Below are 15,214 nucleotides of genomic sequence, written 5' to 3' on the forward strand. Positions count from 1 at the left end.
TATGAACATTGTATTCTCTTACTGATTGTAGAAGACTCCTTTGCATCAATGTTTGATATTAAATCACCATTTCTGTTGTTAACTCATTTATTGTTTATTTGGTAACTTATAGACTTGTTCAATTATTAATTCATGTAACAAGATACTATAGGGAACTCAGTATTGTTTGTTTGCTAAAACTAACAGAGTTGTTCAATTAGTAATTCATGTAACAGGTTACTAGGGAACTCCATATTGTTTGTTTGGGTAAATAATAGACTTGTTCAATTATTAATTCATGGAACAAGATACTAGGGAACTCAGTATTGTTTGTTTGGTAACTAATAGACTATCTTGTTCAATTAGTAATTCATGTAACAAGATACTATAGGGAATTCGGTATTGTTTGTTTGGTAACTTTTAGACTTGTTCAATTAGTAATTCCTGTAACAAGATACTAGGGAACTCAGTATTGGTAACTAATATATAGACTTGTTCAATTAGTAATTTATGTAACAAGATACTAGGGAACTCAGTATTGTTTGTTTGGTAACTTATAGACTTGTTCAATTAGTAATTCGTGTAACAAGATACTAGGGAACTCAGTATTGTTTGTTTGGTAACTTATAAACTTGTTCAATTAGTAATTTATGTAACAAGATACATGGGAACTCGGTATTGTTTGTTTGGTAACTAATAGAATTGTTCAATTAATAATTCATGTAACAAGATACTAGGGAGCTCATTATTATTTGTTTGGTAACTTATAGACTTGTTCAATTAATAATCCATGTAACAAGATACTAGGGAACTCAGTATTGTTTGTTTGGTAACTATATAATAGACTTGTGCAATTAGTAATTAATGTAACAAGATACTAAGGAACTCAATATTTACACCTTCTCATGATTTATTTATTGTCACTTACGGTGCTTTTCTCGGTAATGCTATTTATTTATTATGTTTTTGTCTATATTTGCGTCTATGCATTATGTACACCTGATATATACTGGCAATGAAATAGCTAGCACAATTACGTCTAAGAGAATGAGTATTATATACAATACACTGAAACACATTAAGCGTTACAGACATATGCTCATGTATTACACTAAATCACACGTTCAGCATCAGAAGTAGATAGGAATAAAACTAAAGAGAAAGGCCAGACAAGACATGAAACTTGCAAAGCTAGTGACATTTTCTTACATATCAGCAGCCTTCATATTTCCAACAATGAATATTCAATAGAGATTACAGACAATCTGCATGTAGGCTTTTCAGGTATATTCGTGCTGTAACCAGCGATGCCTTTAACATGTGATTTTAATCAAAACATACCATTCATCTACTACCTAATTAATTCCAGATAAAAACCAAAGACTTAATCAAAAATCCGTGACTATTAAAGTCGAACAAGATGTTGTTTTGCTTTCTCTAAATGCAGTGAGGCAGCGAAGCGATCCCACTTAATTGATACACCAAACGTTGCGCGCCTCGGAAATCGGAATCGGTACGTTTTTAAAACAATATTAAAGAGATGTGAAAATGATCAGATATGTATCTGCGAGGTTATCACAGTGACTGCATATACACAAAGTTTGAAATAATAACAGTGTGTTTTCATAAATATTTCTTCTGAGAAAGAGGCGGGAAAGATCGCGTTGTTCTCAAGATGAGGAAAACACACAGGTCAACTATATACTACCTTGAAAATCAAATATATGTCATACACTAATGGAGTTATCATTCTGACTGGATATAAACTGAAGCAACCACATGACGCATCGATTCTTTTGGCCTGTGTTTTTTCTGTTGGTTTTTAATATTGATTTACACCTTGCCAAGTACAAAGAAAAGCAAAAGACAATTTGTAATATGTTACATGTATTACCTTTTAAGGACACAGTAATGTAGGGTCTGAATATGGAAATCAAAATGGAAATTGATCACGAGATTAATAGTCCATGCTATTGCCGGTTTTATGCTCAAAAATAAAAATAGACAGTTGGTACACCACAAGCTTCTTCGAGGACAGTACCATCAACAGGAATCAGCAGTTGATATCCCCCCCTTCGAGGACAGTATTATCAACAAGGATCAGCAGTTGGTATCCCCCCCCCCCTTCGAAGACAGTATCATCAACAAAAATCAGCATTTGGTATCCCCCCTTCGAGGACAGTATCATCAACAAGAACCAGCAGTTGGTTACCCCCTCCTTCTAGGACAGTGCCGTCAACTCGAATCAGCAGTTGGTACCCCCCCCCCCCCACCCTTCGAGTACAGTATCTTCAAAAGGCATCAGCAGTTTGTATCCCCCTCCCTTCGATGACGGTATCATCAACAAGAACCAGCAGTTGGTTACCCCCTCCTTCCAGGACAGTTTCGTCAACTCGAATCAGCAGTTTGTATCCCCAACCCCCTTGAGGACAGTGTCTACAACAAGAATCAGCAATCGTTACACCCCCCTTCGAGGACGCCCCCCCCCCATTCGAAAACAGTATCATGTACCCATCAAGCAAGCGATCCGCAGTCTTTAAAATCGCAATATCATCCTATTTTCTGTTGTCTACGTCATTGTTGTGGATACAAAGAAATTCAGATGGAAACAAACGAAAACTTTAGATGGGAAGAAACAAGAGAGACAGAGAAGAGGATGGAGAGAGCCAAGATGCATGGAGAAACAGACATCATTACCCGTTGACACATTGCACTTTTAACTTTATCTAAGTTTATAATAACAATTAAGAAAAGTATGTTTTTATACAAGCGTGACATGACACTGTGTAAAATTGAAACTATAAATTAACTGTTGCTTTCTGTGTCATTATTTTTTCTTCGTACACTGAGAAGCTTTCTGTTTTATCGTTGAGTGCAGAAAAGTCGGAAAATGTTTATCGTAAATAAATCAGATTCTTTTGATTATACTTACAGATGAAAACAACATTTACAGGACCAATATGAAATCAGAAACTTTAACAGAGGAAAGTTCATTTCTTGCCCTTAATGTTCTTTGGAATTGCATAAAGTACATAAAGTTTTAAATATATTAGTTCAAAGTGATGTAACCCATTTTACTAAATCTTTTTCAGCATTTTCAGCGGTAGCCTACTATTGTTTGAGTAATCAGAAAAGAAACACATTTTACCAATAATAACAACTTGACGTAATCCTTATCACAAATTACCCATTTGCCAATCCCCCCTTGCCCGTTTCTATTCTCGATGAAGTACTATCACACCTTATTATGTTGGAATTTGGTCTTAATTGCCAGTACATTTGTTAATGATCAGTAATATGCAACTTTCAGACCAATGACCTTAAAAATGATAACAGTTTTTATCTTTACACCATAAACTTATCGACAAATTAACAACATATGTTTCGATACGTTCTGATACCCCTTTCCCCGGCCCTATATTTAATATTTGCAAAAGTATAGCGTATCCAATGAAAATGACGGGAGGGGGGGGGGTTAGACGGGATGGTGGGGGGATTGGGGTCGACGGAGCTAGGAGGGCAATTGACAATTAAGGTTGTTGTCTGCTGGTTACCCAACGTTAAGCTACAATTAAGCGTTAACTACAGGTTAAATAATACCCCTTTTCATCCTCATTTCTTGGCAGAATATACCAATAAATTAAGTTATGCAATTCACACTTTATGCTCTTTACTATACAAAATTCAATATTGGATGTATGTGTCTGTTTTATAACAGAGGAGGCGGAATATGGAATGATTTTCAGCAAAATGACACGTGTCATTTATAATTCTTTCAACAAAAGGATATTTTATAATATTTATCTTAACGTTTAACAAATCGGGCAATTTTTCAATAAGCAAATGATACCATTTTGCATTACAAAACTGTAAAAGGGTACTTTTAATTCAGATATTGGGAACTTCTAATTTATGAAATTGTTTAGTCATTATAGATTTTCATAAAAAAGAAGGGAGAAGGGGGCGGGTGGGGAATCATAATAACGTTAATTGCATTATGTTGGGAATTTTAAGACCAAGATTGTTTATCACACCTATAATGACCATAACAGAAAAGAATCATTAGACCAAATGTAAAAGGAATGCAAACACACAGACAGACAGACAGACAGACACACATACGCACAAGGAAGTTTTTACAGGGTTCAGTGCTACATATAAATATATATATATATATATATATATATATATATATATATATATATATATATATATATATATATATTACAAGATACCAACAGCTTTATCATTTCAGTTTGATATCTAACTCTGGTCTTGTAGTATATAGGTACACTAGAGATGTTATGCCTGATAATGTCGCAACCCGGGTAATCAAAAACAACTCATACATGCGTGAGTTACGAATGGTATACATAATGTCTATAACAATTTGGTTGATTTACCATTCAACAAAAGCTATATTCTTAAAGTATAACTTAATTTCTTGATCTTTTCTTGCTTTTTTTTCATTTCTCTCTCTCTCTCTCTCTCCTTTTTATTGTCTTCATACTAACAGATATAGGACTACATTCGATGACAAACTACTTTGCGTGAAACAGGGGAAGGGGGGGGAGGGGGGCACGGCAAGGTTTTCTATGATATACAGTTCTTTGTACGTGCACGTGCCCATGTAACGCATATACTTTCTTCTTCAAGTTTGTTTTATCTTGTTTGATATTTTCTGTTTATAAAACGAGACTTTCAAAACTAAGATTTCACAGTTTGAACACGTTTGTCAACAGTTTACAGTGATCACTGCGGTGTTACGGAAGAATTATACAGCAGTTATTATACCTTTCAAAACTCTGACAGCGTAAATCTAATTTAATTTATTGTTTGCCATTTTGGTTTTCTGTTTTGTTTTATTGTGTCTTCTTTCGTTCTTTCTTTTTTTGGAAGGCAAAACGGTAAAGTTTCTTTTAAATCATGCATATCACCTGAAATTTAGTGCAATGTTTAAGAGCATTTTGATATAATCCAATGCACATGGAAACAAACAGTAAAAAAAAAAAATCATCGCATAAACAATGCGAATGTACACAACCTCTAATAATTAACTACTGTTTTTTGAAGGCGACTTAATTTGAAATCATGATTTATAACCTAAATAGAAAATAAAAGGCCTCCTCTTAATGTCTAATGTGTTCCCTTTAAAATCATGGCGGGAATGTTTTTTCGCGCCAGACTGTGGCAAATTTCTCATATCGTGTTCACAAAGCGTTGATTCAGACGTCATCTTCTCCGCATCTATCACGTTATAAAGCTAGCAATCATTTCTGATGTCTTTATATCAACTTTTGACAATAAAATGACTTCCGAGGCAATAACAGTGTACCTTAATGTCGTTACGCATCAACTGGTACACATCTGTTCTCTGCATTTTCTAACCAAAAGATCCCAAATATTGAATAAACTATGGGCGGGTTTTTTTTTATTTATATATTTTTTTTATCGTTTCATTATGAACAAGTACAGGGTGAATGATTCTTTGGTATGATATACTAACCTATGATAATCCATATTTTGGTAAATGTTTCTTTGATTTTAGATGGCCAGATATACTTTCTAATAAATCGCTTAATCGATCAAGCCTGTATATTTTCAAGTTTTGATCAGACGGAGTGACTGCATGGCTTCAAATGCTGCTGGGGATCAGCTATTTCATTGAACCAAACCCTTAAAAAGATAATGAATAATATTAGAGAGGGACTTTGGTTAGCTCCTCGATTGATATAGATATACATATAAACGTGGTCAAATGACAATGAAAATTAAAATGAGCTATTCGAAGGTTGATGGATACAAAGTTGGTTTAGTTGACTTATCAACTTGACCGTGAGTTTCGCCCCAATAACTATCAGCGATACAATTGAATAAATATATAACCATATGACATAGTATAGTGTAATGACGGATTAGGAATAGCAGGTATATAGTAAGCCGGTGGCCATCCGTAGACTGATATGCGAATAATAAGCCATTCATTTAATTAATTAGACTATCAAATCCCTACCAAGAAGGGCACTGTTTAGGGTTCATTGCGGTGTTGAGAGATTTCCTTTACGAACCTTCAAAAAAAAAGGGGGAGGGGTGGTGGGAGAAGAAAATTAGCAATGATCCTTCTCACCTGTTCTTCTGCTAATAATTTTTATATGAACCAGGAAGTAAGACCTGTGTCAATTGATTGTAGGACGTGGATGACTATACATGTCAGAGCTAATTTGGGATCATTTTAACCTCTTTGTTTTAAACGATTATATCATATATGAGTCTTCAATCAAATGTATTTTCAAACACCTGGATGTCTTAAAACTGGCCATCTCTGACAAGTGTTCACAACTAGTATGCGGGACGGGTCTTGGGGTGAATGAGAGTGGGAGGGGCGAGGATGGGGGTCTGTGATTAAACCTAATTATCGTCATTAAAGTCATTGTTCGATCGATTGGGTTTAAAACCAAGTAATACAACTTAAGGCATTTCGACAAAGCAACTCGAACAGAATGTGTTTAATATCCAAAACACTGATTTATGGCGTATAGTCCTTCAGGGCAAGCACATGATACCGGTGACCGAGACTCGAAATACCGGACATAACTTCTTCTGGTTTTACCGGTTTGAAAGAGTTTCTGGCAATAACCGGTCACCGAGTTCAGTTATCATGCTAACGGAAATATAATCTTTGCTTTAAATTTGCTGAAAACCAATTTTAATTCTGGAGAATACAACCGTCCGTCAGATGGCGATGTTTTTAGACGGTGTGTCAGGAACAGACAGAGATACTATACCGTACAAGGAATTTGTACTCATACACATGAGGCTGGTGAAAAGTGCTTTAAAGGTTGTCTGTAGGCAAACAATTGAAAGTTCATATGCTATAGACCATTATAAGCTAGCCTCCATCAGTCTGGTGAAATTTGACTATAATGAAGTTTTTGAAACTTTGGAGGCTCGCCCCCAGGGGCGTAGCGAGGAATTTGCCAAGGGAGGGGTAAACACAGATCCCAGATCGCTGGAAATGGCACTTCCCAGGCCTTGTAAGTTGCATCTAAGCATTTTTTATTTTGAAATTACTAGCGATATCATAAAAAAAAAAATTTAAAATATGCTCAAGGGGGTGGCGGTGCCCCCCCCCCCTTGGCTACGCGCCTGCTCGCCCCCGTATAGTGTGCACACAGTCCGTTAGGACGGTCAGCTCATCAGAAGCAAGACAAGAATCAAACACATCATGCCTTCTCTGAACTCGAATAAGACGCTAACAATGACTTCTTAGAAAGTTATCAAGTACAAAGGTCTTTGACCCACTCTGAGCTCTTTAGATGAATGTAAAAGAACGGCTATGATATAGAGTTATTAAACTTCTTTCAAGAAAATGGAATAAAAATAAAACCAGACCTGGATTGAGGATATGACGTCACCATTGACTAGATAGCGATCAGGTTAGGTTTAAAATCAACGAATTATCTGGAAGAATTAACAATTATTATTTTGTATAAAGAATAAATGAATAAAAAGGAAAAAATATAAAATCAGACCTGGATTGTGGATATGACGTCACCATTGACTATAGATACCGATCAGGTTAAGTTTAAAGTTATTAATTAATTATTTGTAAGGATTAAGAATTATAATTATTGTATAAAGAACAAATCCGAACCAGTCTTGGTAAGAATTAAATCGGTTTATGCCATTTGTGGGAGAAATTTCGAAAAAATTAGAGCAATATATTTCTGCCTTGACGATTTCTTTTGCAAAATTTGAATATTTCAGTAAAAAGACAATCAAGACAACTTCCACGTTTTGCACATAAATTTTGATAGAACATAGAAGTCCTTCCTTCATTTTCACAACGCATACATTTACACATATGCTCGAGGTTTTATATTTATTTTATATATATTTATATTTATTTTCGTATTTCGTATTTATAGCTCAAACTGAGTTCAGGTTATAGTACATTTTCAATGCCCAATGGCACTTTGAAAAAAAAGTGAAGGAAATGAACCCATGCACTTTTTAGGTCTTTGGCAGGTCTGCGACGAAACGTTAAAAGTTCCCATATCATATCATTTGTTGCCATAAATCTCTTTAATATTTCACTTATTTTGCCACATTTTGCCGTCTCTAGAATGCAGAATATGTTGTTATTTACTGCTTTCATGGTTGATGTGTTCTTTTCTTAGCTCCTTTACTGCTATATGCTGAAATGGAACCACTTTAAAGTATATGGAGCAGCGTGTATAATTATTTTTCGATGTTATACAAATTAATATGTTCCGTAACAGGAAAATTTCAAACGTTACAAAATGTATCTGTCAATTTGAAACATTTGGTAAAAGACTTTTGTGTTGACTGATAAAATGAAAGAGAGAATATTTGTGTTGTTCTTTGCGATAGCTGCAATAGACAAAGCGAGCGTGCAATTGTTGTGCGGGGATATGTAAGGATAACCTTGCTATTATATATTTTTTTAATTTATCTGCAAATTAATGTGTGAAGCTAATTGCACAGTCCAGAGATACAAGTAACAGTTCCACTTCTTGAAAGAGAAACATAGTCTAAGCAATCTTGCAAATGTGTTTTCATGTCGATAGTCAAAATTTGACATTGATATATTTATTTTTTTTTTTATTTATTTTACTTTCATTAACATTTTCTTCAATATCGGTATCCAATAAACAAAGAAAAAGACAATAGCAGGTAGAAACCAAAGTAAGACAGAATCATAGTTTCCAATTTATATTTGGAAATAAAAACTGGTACTTTAATAACTTTTGTGATGTAAAATGGTTTTATACCAAAGAACATAATGTTTTATTTTCGTCTAACCTTAACGATGACAAACACCTCCCTGGTCTAACGTAGTTCAAGAACTCGGTACAAACACCTCCCTGGTCTAACGTAGTTCGAGAGCTCGGTACAAACACCTCCCTGGTCTAACGTAGTTCAAGAACTCGGTAAAAACACAACCCTGGTTTAACGTAGTTCAAGATCTCGGTACAAACACCTCCTTGGTCTAACGTAGTTCAAGAGCTCGATACACACATCCTCATTGGTCTAATGTTGTTCAAGAACTCTGTACAAACACCTCATTGGTCTAACGTAGTTCAAGAACTCGGTACAAACACATCCCTGGTCTAACGTAGTTCATTCAAGAGCTCGGTACAAACACATCCCTGGTCTAACGTATAGTTCAAGAACTCTGTACAAACATCAGTTGAAGAAACATTCGACAACTTGGATTTGCTTCCATTATCATCAACAGAAGAGTGTAATGCATGGGTACGGTGAAAAGCGCCACCATTTTGCGTGAGCTATCTTTAAGGTCGATTTCTCAAATTTTCTTGATCGTAGAGAAAAGCTTCATAGGTAGATAAGAAGGGTTTTTTTTGGTACATTAGGTAAAAAAAATTGGACCCCGAAGAAGAACAAGAACGCGGAAGCCACTTTGAAGCCAGCACCTCTTCCACCTACGCCACTTGAAGGGCAATTAAGTACAGGTGGAGACTGGGCTTAAAGATAATTGAAAGGTTTCACATATATACTCAGTAAAAACAAAAGACTGTTTGTGGTATAATTCCCTCCACCCCAGATCCCCCTCCCCCCCCCCACCCGTGCCCTAGCATCTCTTATTTACGACAAAGTTATAGTCCTGCACGCTGAGTGGAACACATTGCTACCCGACAACATGCACTATTACAGTAACCTGTATTATTACAGGTAACTTGGCTATACTCAGACTCCCATGAAAATACAGTTCACACATATATGGCTTAAACTGTTACGGTCGACTAGCTTTCATTGACTCTATTGCGCACCTGTCTGTCTCCTTCTGCTCGGATAACTTCAAGTGAGACAATAGTGAGTCCACACAAACTTTAGATTTCAGTGTACACACCATGGTTATATAGTATTGTACCTTTCAACTATCGAAAAGTGCGCCACTGTTTATTATATTCACGACTGCGTTGCGGTTTACACTCTTGCTGTTTATAGTTTCAAAACCCTTCGAACAACGGCTTACCTTAACACAACAAACAAAAGCCAAACATAAAATCAGTTGTGATTATTAATAAGATTTCAGCCACTTATGTACCAATTGGAAACTTAACAGGATCTTCCACGCCTACTTGGAGCCTTTGATTGGCAGGTCTTTGGTTTTAACGGATGCCGTATCAATATACCGATTGCCTTGTTAAAGTACTTGATCGTGTCCAGTTATTACTCTCGACGGGAGGCGAGACCGCAGTCCCTCTTTTTGCGAGGTTCAAGATTATCTCCATTTTTCTCGCTCTTATCTTCTTTTTAATTATATATAGATGTATGTATACATCGATATATATTTGCTGAAACAATATTAAATCAGAAGCAGTTAAGATGCTCATGTAACAGTTTCAGTGTCGTCTGCTTCAGCGACCGATTCCTGCGTTGTTATAGACTGTTTTAATAAACACCGTGTCTGTGGGGTTACCAGTTGCAATTGGCTCTGCTTGGAAGGACTTTTATCAAGTAGTATACTTACAGATAGTTACTTTAAAACGATAAGTCGACAGAGAAAGTGAGAGAGAGAGAGAGGGGTTATATTTTGAGCAATCATATCGAAAGTTTTCCAATGGATCATTGGACAGACAGATGATACCAGGACACAGTGAAGATTTCAAAATTATTGTTTTATTTTTTGGCTTCATACATTTCTAGCGGTGATTTTTTTGGGCTCTTTTGATAGTGTGGCAACCTTTTTTTATGTTTCTTCTCGAGCTTTGAAGGTGTATTAGTTGTGACAATGCCTCGACCTGCCCGAAATACCTACAGCGACGCTAAGCCACCTTACTCGTACATCTCGTTAACGGCAATGGCGATACAAAACTCAGATGAAAAAATGCTTCCGCTGAGCGAAATATATAAATTCATCATGGACAGATTTCCATATTACAGGAAAAACACTCAAAGATGGCAAAATTCTCTGAGACATAATCTCTCATTTAACGATTGTTTCCTGAAGATCCCACGACGACCGGACAGGCCCGGCAAGGGGAGCTACTGGGCGCTTCACCCTCTCAGCGGGGATATGTTTGAAAATGGCAGTTTTCTAAGAAGAAGGAAGAGATTTAAATCGCCTAGAATCACAGCGATTGATACTCATATGAATATCAAACAGATAGACTCGGCCAAAGTGTTTCAGGACCAAGTCAAATTAGGGATTCCACCTTACGCTGCCCTTGGGCCAGTGCCTCCTTATGCAATGCCAAATTATTTTAATCCTGCAATGCAATGTTGTACACCACCGGCAACTTCTCCATGTACTCCGCCGAGCCCACCGGCTTCCAAGTCACCTTCTAGTCCTAAACAATCTTTTTCAATCGACAATATTATCTCACCGGATTTCAAGCCGTCATCTAACGCCACCAAAGTCCCTTCTTCCAAGGAACCCGAGCAGCTTGAGTCTAATCCACCTACCATTAAACATACTGCTGGATCAACCATTTCAAAATCTTTCCCAATGGAGTTGATGACACCGTCTTTCTCATGGAGACCCTTGGTACCACCGTTCGGGTTACCAGAGGGGTGTTGTGATTTGTCAAACCGAGCACTCGGTGGTAGCAATGATTGTCGCGAGTGTACCAATAAATGCAGTCATAAAATCAGACCGACACATTTTCACGGAAACCCACCAATTTTTCCACTACCTCTGAGACCCTCTTTTGAACAGTCTGCTGCATTACACGGCTTGGCGATACCCCCTTCCGTTGCCATGGGAATGGGGATACACCACATGCTACCAGCAGCCGGAATTGGATGCCCCCTTCCACCAACCCTGCTTCGATTTCCTCCGAAACATCACGTGAGTACAACAGACAAGGAAACATGACGGAGAAATGTGTGGAGAAAATATTTTAAAAAAATATTTCAAAAAAATAAGGAAAGACAGTTTGGCGAAGGCCAAAAGAACTGATCTCTTTGATAATAAAAATAAAGTATCGTTTTACTTATTATATAAATCATGAAACAGACACAAAGAAATAAAACAAGAAATTCAACTTTCCATTTCCCTCCGAGAAGCAGCTATAGATAAAAAGGCACTGATTTTTTAAAGGGGTAAAAAATCATGAAAGAAGAACGGTCATAGCTGTTCCAGATTATTGGGCAGAAAATTTTTATGTTTTCAAGAGTTTTTTTTAAGTTTTATAACTTTCTTTACGTTCTTGCCCAATTAAACAGAAATTTGGACACATATTTTACGATGTGTTGGACAATGTGTATATTTGTTTTACTAAATGCTATCGCAAACTTAAGTCATATCGCTCTATCTGCTGTTTTGTATTTGTGCCAAAAACATTTGGACTTTTTGAATTTATATTTAAAAAAGAGAAGAACAATTTATCTTAAATTTCACTTTTAAGTTCTTCTCAACTTTCTGCCATTTGAAATTTCAAAGTTGTATACATACATGACCATGAATTGTTTTGTATTTTTTTTATGAAATACCTGTTATTTGTACGTTTGTGGTCTTTCTAAATAAATGTTATAAAAACAAAAATCATAAATTTATGAAACTATTCATATTCAGTATGTGTTTTTAAAATAACTTTGGGAACGGTTATAAGACAATTACCATTCGAATTGACCAACTTTAACAATGAATGGTGACACATATTCATAGTCTATGGTACACATGTCTTACCATATATTCTGTATTCCTGATCCCTTAGTTCTATTGGAAATATTTTACAGATATAGTTTCAGAAAATAATTTGGGTACTTTGAAGTTTCCAACAGAAACAGAATTAATTTAAGCATTTTAAATCATTGTTGCTGCTGCTGGTTTATACCATTTAAGAAATATTCTCTAATTTCACGGAGCAATTTTGTCTAGATATATACAGCAAATATCTCGCATTGCCACATCATAATAATTCTATACAATATGACTATAGTTGATATCGTGTAATTTATCTGTAGATCTACAATGCATATACACAACTTTTGTATTTATAAATAACCACAAGGTTTCCCAGGAGGTATCCAATTTTTGTATTGAAAGTTGTCCAAATATGTAATAACGTATCGACGTTTTTTCCCTCCATTTTTGTTATTCTTTGGACTAAAAAAAAATCAAGAATGAAAGAAGAAAGTCAAAAGGTTACCGCCATTATTACGTCATAGTGACGTACCACAAACTGGACAATGGAGTTAAATAGGTCTATAAGAGCGCAGATTATCTGATTTAACTCATAAATTGAGATTTAAGTTAGTCATCTGTTATGGTTTTATTTTTTTAAATATATAGTGATAGCGAAAGACTTAATAATTTATATTTAAAGAAACATTCAATATCCTCGTTTTTTGTCATTTTAACTGACATTTTAGGCAATCCTTATTTGGTAGTCTGTCAAGTTTGCGGATAACCCACAAAATGTTTATCATTCTATTATTATTATTATAATGTTAAAATACAGTTCCTATTCTCTTTACCATGTTTTAAAAGAATTTCCAATTAAGGGAGTGAGGTGACATAAGCGAAAGAAATTTCTTAAGTAAAATATCTTTCTTTCATATATTTTAAAGCAACGCTACCCGTAAATAAAGTTTGTAGTGTACATACACATATTAAGACGCTTAAACTCTGTCGGAAATTCATATAATTATGTATTCGAAATTAAATTGTTGGAATCTTGAATATTGCTTTTAAAACGATGCATCATAATAACATGTAAACAACTCATCAGTATAACATAAGAAAGAATTGTTTTAATTGTTTGTTTACACTCAAGCTTAAACAAACAAAATAATCCTTTCCTCATGTCCTTGCATTCCTCTACTACGAGTCCAACAATTTTTAGTCCTTTAGAGTAAACAAATTTTCCGTATTTATTTTGACATTTATCCTACAAGAATGATTTCTTTCTCGATGATAGGACCGATCGAAAAATTTATCTCTTATTACTAAAAAGAACTTAGACTTTAATTATGCGACCTTAATGAAAGAAAAATACAATCATTCGTGTTAAAATCAACGGAAATTGACAAAAGGGAGAATGAGTCTAACTCTCCCATCATTATTCTCCAGCTGTTTTATGATTTATGGATAGGAATATAGAAATAAGTACCGATCGAATGATCTCCTAAACGGCGTGTGTCCCTCCGTGATACTCAAGAACGAGATCGTTGTCGTGCACGCCCGGTGCATGCGTCTATCTTATTTACATTTAAGTGACATGTTCTTTTATAACTTGAGCAAAAATTCTTCTTCTTTTTTTGTGTTTACCTTTTCAAAACACTGACACTGATCGGTAATGTCTTTAAAAAAAAGAAGAAACTCTCTGAATTCGGGTTATGATCAGGTCGGAAACGAATTTGTCATGTGAATTATATTTAACAAAACACACACCGTGATGGCTCGATGACAACATGTTCAAATATTTACGTTTTAATATTTACAAAAATGTCATTGACGCTGTCCCCAATATTTCAATTTTCCCACCGAGTCCGAGAGATGCAGGTTTTTTTGTATTATAATGTCACTAGTGTCTTTTTTTTTACATTTTTTTTTATTATATATATATCTTCAATGTATAGTCACTCCCTGCACTCTTTTAGTTTCTCGTACCCGTTATCACGCTATTGAGATGATCCGCTCATGTTGGTGTGAATAATATAAACAAGTTACAAAGACACTCTGCAGCGTTTTTTCAAGATATCTAGACCTAATCGTATGCCTGCTAGGGGGAAATATTTTTATATGTCATAATGCTGCGCGGGAAAAAAAACCCACAAGAAAAGGAGGGGCGGTGTGGGGGGGGGGGTTAGTTATACTAAGTTTGTCTAAGAAAAAAATATTTTATATCATATATGTACATTTTGTGTAAGATGTAAGATTTCTAAGGCAATATGTGTACAACCTACTGAGTCAGTAATAAAAAAGAATGACTTGAAAATATATACATTTTCTTCACTTTATTTATATTTAAGTGATTTTTGTCACAAAAAAAAATAATCTAAAAAAAACTTCCCACAGAGATTATTTCTAAATTACGAAAAAAATGCCATGCTTTTGACATTTACAAAAATTAAAGTTAACGCTTCTTTAGAAATAATGTCTGAAGGGAAACGGTACTAGGGTGGAGATTGGAATATCTTTCACATAAGGAATGGTACGGTATCCTGTACTGCCAGAAGTGAAATAATAGATAAATTTACTCCTATTTCTTTCACACTAAAAAATCTTCATCATAAATAG

The 15,214-nt window shown here is 35.3% G+C and overlaps 1 protein-coding gene across 1 annotated transcript; it reads left to right on the top strand.

Moving 5' to 3' along the window:
* The first annotated feature begins 10,079 nt into the window (after nucleotides 1-10,079).
* On the top strand, nucleotides 10,080-14,914 carry LOC139978767 (uncharacterized). Its single transcript, XM_071989251.1, has one exon. It carries the CDS (start codon nucleotides 10,760-10,762, stop codon nucleotides 11,843-11,845), a length of 1,086 nt encoding a protein of 361 aa, XP_071845352.1. The 5' UTR covers nucleotides 10,080-10,759; the 3' UTR covers nucleotides 11,846-14,914.
* The last annotated feature ends 300 nt before the right edge of the window (nucleotides 14,915-15,214 follow it).

Source organism: Apostichopus japonicus, chromosome 13 (assembly GCF_037975245.1).
Source record: "Apostichopus japonicus isolate 1M-3 chromosome 13, ASM3797524v1, whole genome shotgun sequence".
NCBI lineage: Eukaryota > Metazoa > Echinodermata > Holothuroidea > Aspidochirotida > Stichopodidae > Apostichopus > Apostichopus japonicus.